The sequence below is a fragment of the Caenorhabditis elegans genome, chromosome III, assembly GCF_000002985.6.
Source record: "Caenorhabditis elegans chromosome III".
Taxonomy (NCBI): domain Eukaryota; kingdom Metazoa; phylum Nematoda; class Chromadorea; order Rhabditida; family Rhabditidae; genus Caenorhabditis; species Caenorhabditis elegans.
This window is the reverse complement of record NC_003281.10, coordinates 12,273,789-12,282,313: the sequence shown is the minus strand read 5'-3', so window position 1 is coordinate 12,282,313 and position 8,525 is coordinate 12,273,789. Positions and strand designations below refer to the sequence as shown.

Sequence of the window (8,525 nt, the reverse complement as noted above, 5' to 3'; positions counted from 1 at the left end):
ATTATTCGTGCCTTAGAGCCATTTTTGCTCATTTTTTTAGCATTCAAAATGGCCACTTTGTCTTTAATTTGAAAAAAAAAACACAAACAGTTTTTGGATCTCAAAAATATTTATTAAACAGAAAAAAATAAATTGATAACCAGCGCGGAATATGTGAGAAAATCATAGTACAAGTTTGTTTCTCACACCAAAAAAAAAATTGAAAATAATGACGATATAAATAGGTAAAATCGGGGGCCGAGAAATCAAGAAATCACAGAAAATTCATTTAAAAAAACGTTATTGTTGAAGTACGGCAGCCATTTGTGCCAACTGACTGACGATCGCTTCATCACCTTCAAACGAATTCGACTCCAATTCCGGAATAATTGCATTTTGGATTGATCCGAGCATTTCGTTCCATCGCGCATAATCTGTGTGGAGACGGGGCTTGCAGGTCTGCAAAAAAAAAATTTTTTTTTTAATTTTTTAAATGGGTTTTTTTGTTGAAATTCACGGGGTTCTGGCCTTCCTCATTGTAATTTTTCGCGCTCCATTGACAATCGCCTGCCGGACTCCACACGGACAAATACATTTAGTTTTACAATCGAGCCGCGACGCGACACGCAACGCGCCGTAAATCTACCCCCCAGATATGGCCTGGCCTAGTTCGGCAAAAAACTCTTCCATTTCAATTTATGAGGGAAGCCAGAAATCCGCGGCGAAATTCCTCTCATACCGTTATCAATTGCAGAAGAATAAACGACGCTTTTGGAATTTCGAGCACGTGATCTACGGACATTTTCACATATTTCCACAGCAAATCGTCGTTCAACACCATTTTGTATCCTTTTGAAGCGATTGTGGCGTCTGAAAAAATATTTTTTTTTGTTTTTTCAAAACTTTTGAAAACTCCAATTTTGCACTCTTAAAAGGTTTTTTAAATTTTAAATTAAAAAAAAAAACTTTTTTGTTTTTTGGAATAAGCTTTTTGCCGGAAATCGTCAGTTCTGGCAAATTGCCGATTTGCCGGAAATGTTCGATTCCGGCAAATCGGCATTTAGCGGAAATTTTAATTTTCGGCATTTGTCGATATGCCGGAAATTTCAATTCCGGCAATTTGTCGATTTGCCGACAATATTCAATTCCGCCAAATTGCCGATTTGCCGGAAATGTTCGAATCCGGCAAATCGGCATATTGCCGGAAATTTTCAGTTTCGGCAATTTGCCGATTTGCCAGCAATTTGATGGAAATTGTCAATTCCGGCACTTCCGTCAATTTGCCGGAAAATGTTTTCCGAAGGACTAGAAAACGCCGTTTGACAATTAAAAAAATGGCCTAACAAAAGCACGCGGCCGAGGAAAAATCCTCGGCCGTGTAGTCCTCTTGGAGTTTTCTTCGATTTTCTTTAGTTGCACGCAAACGCTGATTGTGGACTCCTCTCGGACACCTGTTTTTCTTGCTTTTTTTTCAGAAAATTGACAAGATTTTCTATTTGATGAAGAGAAAAAAACGACAAAAATAGGCGAAAAACCCGAAAAGAAAATCGAAGAAAACTCCGAGAGGACTACACAGCCTCGGATTTTTCCTCGTCCGCGTGCTTTTGTTAGGCCATTATTTAAATCTGAGTTTTCTAGTCCCCATGGGAAATACATGGGAAATAAATAACACACACTTTTGGCGAAAACCGTAAAGAAAAGCGTGACAAGCGCCTTTTCTTGATTCCACTCAATTGCCACCGCATCCGAATTCTCAGCCGTCGTGTGCTCCATAAATTTCGACAGACACTCTTCAGGATTCTGTCGTAAAAGTGTCGATTTGTTGAACATGAGCACAATGAATACTTTCTCGACACGTCGATGGGCTACCGAGAGCCGAGAGATTAGATCGGAAATTGTTGGAGCCAGTTCCTCGTCGAGTTCGGCCAGTGACTGGAAAAAAATTTTTTTTTTTTGTTAATTTCTTAACTTTTCCACGCTATTTACGCTCCTGATTCCGAATATCAATGTGAAAAAATCGAATTCCCTGATTTTATATTTCAGCTTGGATTAAAAAAAAAAAACCCTCTCAAAATTATCAAAAAAATCGAAATTTTCTGTAAAAACTGACACTTTTTCTGGATTTTCCGGAAAATCAAAAAAAAAAAAACGGAATTTTCCGATTTTTTGGTTTCCTTTAAAAAATATCGAAAATAAGGAAAAAAAATGATTTTTTTTTTCTGAAAACAAGTAAAAAAAAAAACGGAAAATTAACTAAAAAATTCCGATTTTCTGGAAAAAAAACAAAAAAATTTCGATTTTCTGTGGAAAAAACTAAAAAATTTCGATTTTCTGGAAAAAAAAACTAAAAAATTCCGATTTTCTGGAAAAAAACTAAAAAATTTCGATTTTCTGTGGAAAAAACTAAAAAATTCCGATTTTCTGGAAAAAAACTAAAAAATTTCGATTTTCTGTGGAAAAAACTAAAAAATTTCGATTTTCTGGAAAAAAAAACTAAAAAATTCCGATTTTCTGGAAAAAAACTAAAAATTTCGATTTTCTGGAAAAAAACTAAAAATTTCTATTTTCTGGAAAAGAAATTAAAAAAATTTCGATTTTCTGGAAAAAAAAACTAAAAAATTTCGATTTTCTGGAAAAAAAACTAAAAAATTTCGATTTTCTGGAAAAGAAATTAAAAAAATTTCGATTTTCTGGAAAAAAAACTAAAAAATTTCGATTTTCTGGAAAAAAAAACTAAAAAATTCCGATTTTCTGGAAAAAAAACTAAAAAATTTCGACTTTCTGGAAAAAAAAAACTAAAAAATTCCGATTTTCTGGAAAAAAACTAAAAATTTCTATTTTCTGGAAAAAAAAACTAAAAAATTTCGATTTTCTGGAAAAAAAAACTAAAAAATTCCGATTTTCTGGAAAAAAACTAAAAATTTCTATTTTCTGGAAAAAAAACTAAAAAATTTCGATTTTCTGGAAAAAAAAACTAAAAAATTTCGACTTTCTGGAAAAAAAAACTAAAAAATTTCGATTTTCTGGAAAAAAAAACTAAAAAATTCCGATTTTCTGGAAAAAAACTAAAAATTTCTATTTTCTGGAAAAAAAAACTAAAAAATTCCGATTTTCTGGAAAAAAAACTAAAAAATTTCGACTTTCTGGAAAAAAAAACTAAAAAATTCCGATTTTCTGGAAAAAAACTAAAAATTTCTATTTTCTGGAAAAAAAACTAAAAAATTTCGATTTTCTGGAAAAAAAAACTAAAAAATTTCGACTTTCTGGAAAAGAAATTAAAAAAATTTCGATTTTCTGGAATAAAAAAAATTAAAAATCCGATAATTTTTTTTTCAAATGCGCGCCAAAAAAAAATTCACATTGGGGCGCGCTTGCTTCATGTCGATTTACGGGAGCTTTTTTTTCGGTTTTTCAGCGTTTTTTTCTTCATTTTTGACGATTTTTTTTGAAAATAAATTGTGTGTCAATCGGAATTTTTTAGTTTTTTTTCCAGAAAATCGGAATTTTTTAGTTTTTTTTTTTTTTCAGAAAATCGGAATTTTTTAGTTTTTTTTTTCCAGAAAATCGGAATTTTTTAGTTTTTTTTTCCAGAAAATCGAAAATTTTTAGTTTTTTTTCCAGAAAATCGAAATTTTTTAGTTTTTTTTCCAGAAAATCGGAATTTTTAGTTTTTTTTCCAGAAAATCGAAATTTTTAGTTTTTTTTCCAGAAAATCGAAATTTTCAGGTTTTTTTTCCAGAAAATCGGAATTTTCAGGTTTTTTTCCAGAAAATCGGAATTTTTTATTTTTTTTTTTCAGAAAATCGAAATTTTTTAGTTTTTTCCACAGAAAATCGGAATTTTTTAGTTTTTTCCACAGAAAATCGAAAAATTTTTCAATTTTTTTACTTGTTTTCAGATTTGATATTTTTAGATAAAATTAAAAATAGAAAATTTCCGTTTCTTTTCCGATTTTCCGGAAAATTGTGATTTTTTGATAATTTTGAAAGGTTTTTTTTTGATTTCAAGAAACAATTTTTTTAAAAATCAAAAATTTTCGATTTTTCAATTTTTCTCGAAAAATGGCACATCATTGCTCACAATATATTTCTCAACAATACAAAAAACTGCATAATTGACATCGTCATCAGTCTTCAACTCCAATACAGGTGCACTACCAATAACTGCGAATCCGTGAACTTTCTGCTTCTGCAGTAAATTTTTGAAAAATTCCAGAATTTCGGCACGAGATTCAGGCGATGTTTGGCGTTGTGTGAACACGGTGACCTGAAAAAAATTTTTTTCTTTTTGTCACAGTTTGCCAATTTTTTACAAAATTTTTTACTCTAAAATTAAAAATTTTTTCACTTTTTTTCTGAAAACATGAAATAATTTATTTTAAAAATTTTTTAATCAAAAATAAATTAATTTGAAAAAAAAATTCAAAATTAAAATTATTTTTAAAAAACATTTTTTGGAAATTCGGAAAAAATAATTTTTTTCATCAAAAAAATCGGAAAAAGTGCGGAAATTTTACAGATTTTTCGGAAAAAAAATTTCGTAGAAAATAATTACCGGAAATTTTGTGGGATAAAAATTGGATTTCTTTCCAAAAAAAAAACTATTTCGAAAATCGAAAAAAAAGCGGAAATTTACAGGAATTTTTTTTTTACCAAAAAACGGTTTTCTAAAAATAAATTCAAGCATTTAATTTTTTTTGCAAATTTGAATGTTTTGGTCAAAAATTACCGGAACATTTTTGAAAAGTTAACAAAAAGTGTTATAAAACATATATAGAAGAAAAAACCGATCAATTTAGCCAGAAAACTCAAAAAATGACGTCATTTGCGCGGGAATTCAAATAAAATTCGACCGTTTTTTTTTTAAATTTTTGCAAAATTGAAAAAAAAAAGTGATTAGAGTTTTTTTTTTTGGCTCTACAATAACACGTGGTGTCAGAATGTCCCATTTCCTTGTGATCTACAAAAAATGCGGGAATTTAGACGCAGACCCGCCCCTGACGTCACATTTTTCGCGGGGGAAAAAATTCCCGCATTTTTTGTAGATCAAATCGTTATGGCACCTTTTCAGTGATGGTCCTCTTCAAAAGAGCTCGGAAATGTGGATCGGCGCTAGATTCGAATGATTTCTTATCGTCGGCGAGTGTCTTCAGAAGGCCAATGTAGTTTTTGAATAGAATATATGGCCGGACTGATGGTTTTTGAGCTTTTTCCGGCGGCTTTTCATCAAAAATCGGCGGTTTTCCAGTGGTTTTAGCGGGGATTTCTGCATTTTCCGGGGCATTTTCCGCAGGCTTCACACGTAAAAATCCAGTGGTTTTGGGAGAGCTTCCTCCAAAAATCGTCGACAGCTTTTGCTCATTTGGAGGTAATTTTGCTCCAAAAATCGGCGATTTTCCAGTAGTTTTAGCTGGAATTTCAGCATTTTCCGGGGCATTTTCAGTAGGTTTCACACCGAAAAATCCACTGGTTTGAGGAGAGTTTGCTCCAAAAATCGACGGTTTTCCTGTAGTTTTAGCGGGGATTTCTGCTTGTTTGGGTGCATTTCCAGGAGGTTTCACACCAAAAAACCCAGGCTCATTTGGAGGCAAGTTCCCACCGAAAATCGATGATTTCTGTGAATTTCCTGTCGTTGTTGCACCAAAACGTCCCGATTTTTCAGAAGGAGAAGCTTTGGAATCATGAATTGAGCCGGAGCCGGATCCTGCGGAAAAATCGAAATTTGGAGCCAAACGTGTGGCTTCAGCTGCTGGTGATTTTGGAGAAGTTTCTGAGCCAAATTTTCCCATATTTTCTGATTTTTCAGAAGCTTTGGGATCTTGAATTGAGCCGCCGATGTCTGCGAAAAAGCCAAATTTCGGAGCCGCCGGATCAGACGATTTTGGAGAATTTTCCCTATAGTTCTGAGCTGCATTATATTCTCCGAGTACTGCTTTCTGTAGATCTGTTTCTCTGAAGGCTTCGTTTCCCTTTTGAGCTTTTGCTTTGGAATCTTGAATTGAGCCGCCGATTCCAGCGGAAAAATCGAATTTCGGAGCCGCTTTTTCTCGTTTTTCCTCCATTTCCTTTGCCTTTTGAGCTTCCAGCGCCTTTTTCATGACGTCATTCTGAAGAACAGGCGATTCCATAGCCGTCACAAAGTCAGTCCTCTCAAAAACACTATCATCGCCGCCGCCGCCGCCACCGCCACCGCATTCCTCAGTGATTTGTTCAGAGAACAACGGGAACGGCGGTTGCTTCGAAACTGGCGTCGACGTGGCTCCATGGATTCCGGCAAATGCGAACGATGGTCGAGACCCGTTGTAGTGATCTAAATTGAATGAATCATGAGTTTGCGGGTAGAAGACTGTCTCGTGAGCATCTTTTGGAGTTGAAGCTGGCTTTGTTGGAGCAGGAGGAGGAAGAACTATCGACTTCAGGCTTGCCATGTTTTCGCCGAAAATCGGATTTTGGCGTGGGCGGACTCTGCAAAAATAGGATTTATTAAATTTTTTCGAAAAAAAAAATTAGATTTGAGGTTTCGGATCTACGATTTCGGGGTTGGCACCGAAAAAAAAATTTAAAAAATTAAAATTTTTTTTCATCAATATAAACAAAATTCGATGAAAAATCGAATTTTATGGATAATTTTCTGACCGATTTTTTAAAAATTTTCCAGGAAATTTTTCGAATTTCCTCTGAAAAACTTTGTAAATTTTCGATTAGGAGTCTCGACACGACAAATTTGTAATTTTTGCCAAAATTCAAAAAATGTATGTGCGCCTTTAAAGAGTACTGTAGTTTCAAACTTTTTTTGAAAGCTGAATGATTTATACATAAAATTCGATTTCTAATCTAATTTTGTCTATTTTAATGAGAAAAAACATCGAAGTGGGCGGCAATTGCCGTTCGGCAAATCGGCAAAATGCCGTTTTGCCGGAAATTTTCAATTTGCCGGTTTTCCGATTTGCCGGAAATTTTGAATTCTGGCAATTTGCCGTTTTGCCGGAAATTTTAAATTCTGGCAATTTGCCGGAAATTTTCAATTCCGGCAATTTCCGTTTTGCCGAAAAATTTTCAATTCTGGCAATTTGCCGATTAGCCGGAAATTTTAAATCAGGCAATTTGCCGATTAGCCGGAAATTTTCAATTCTGGCAATTTGCAGATTTGCCGGAAATTTTCTATTCCGGCAATTTCCGTTTTGCCGAAAAATTTTCAATTCTGGCAATTTGCCGATTAGCCGGAAATTTTCAATATGCCTTTTTGCCGGAAGTTTTAAAGTTCGGCAATTTGCCTTTTTGCCGGAAATTTTAAATTTCGGCAATTCGCCGTTTTGCCGGAAATTTTCAATTCCGGCAATTTGCCGTTTGCCGCCCACCCCTGAAAAAAAATAAAGAAACAGAAAATGCCTCCTAAAAAAAAGTGAATAATGGCCGAAATATTAAGCGAATTTTTGAAAATTGAAATTTTTCGTTTTTCAACTGTGCGAAATTTCATGGGGGTCTCGACACGACAAATTTTTAATTTTTGCCAAAATTCAAAAAATGTATGTGCGCCTTTAAAAAGTGATGTAGTTTAAAACATTTTTTTGAAAGCTGAATGATTTTCAAATTTTTTCGATTTTCGATTTTCGATTTTCCTCAAAGAAAAACGGTGTTTCTTTGAAATTTTCTTCGAGAAATTTTTATTATAATCAAATTTAAAAATTCGAAAAATTTCTCGTTTTTTCTCGAATAATATCCTTGCCAACGCAAAAAAAACGCCGCCGTTCATGCTAAACAACACGCGTAACATCGGAGCATCGTTGTGTGTCACGTTTTTCTTCGAGAAAACAGCGGGGTTGGCACGGTGCCAGATGATCCGTAATTCGGCCAGATTTACCTCGCTGTGAACGGAACCATTCGAGCTGTGGAACTCGGAGAAGCGAACTCTTTTTCAAAATCTTCCCGTGCTTTTTTCAGCTCCAAATCTGTGGGTTTTCTCAAAAATGGACGATTTTCCTTCTTCGAGCCGACGTCAACCTCGCTCATCGCCTTAACAAGGTCCTCAAACTTCTTATCGAACTTCTCACTGTGCTTTTGTCTTCGAATAGCTTTTTCTCGCATATAATCCTCTTTTCTCGTTACCGAATCCTGAAAATCTCGGTCCAATCTGCAAAAAAACCCCTTGTTTTCAGACGTTTTTTCGATGAAAAGGCCCACTTTTCATCTAAAATCGGCTTCATCGACGGCAAACGCCACTGTCGGAAGTACATATCGTTGTCTCCACCGTATGGGACATCATCATCCATTTCTTCAAGCTTGAACGTCGGCATGGCTGGAAAATAAAAATAAATTTTATATTATTTTATATTTTCAATGATGATTTTCAGCCAAATTAGTCAGAATTTGGCGAATTTGTGTAGATTTTACACCAATACAATGATTTTTTAATGTTAAATGCAAAAAAAAAAGTGCAAAAATGGGAGAATTTTAGCGAAAAACTAAAGAAAACCGATTCTAAAAATTGAATTCCAACTTATCCGAGAGTATTACAAAACCCCTGGCCTAGAAACCACAACCCTGTTT

At 34.1% G+C, this 8,525-nt stretch overlaps 1 protein-coding gene across 1 annotated transcript; it reads right to left on the bottom strand.

Moving 5' to 3' along the window:
• Positions 1 to 90: 90 nt before the first annotated feature.
• On the bottom strand, positions 91 to 8,274 carry glel-1 (RanBD1 domain-containing protein). The gene is made up of 7 exons (NM_067196.9): positions 8,160 to 8,274; positions 7,840 to 8,109; positions 5,042 to 6,443; positions 4,060 to 4,245; positions 1,656 to 1,911; positions 719 to 849; positions 91 to 438 (listed from the first exon to the last, which is right to left on the bottom strand). The coding sequence occupies exons 1-7, from the start codon at positions 8,270 to 8,272 to the stop codon at positions 280 to 282; spliced, it is 2,517 nt and encodes an 838-aa protein (NP_499597.2). The 5' UTR covers positions 8,273 to 8,274; the 3' UTR covers positions 91 to 279.
• Between the last annotated feature and the right edge of the window lie 251 nt (positions 8,275 to 8,525).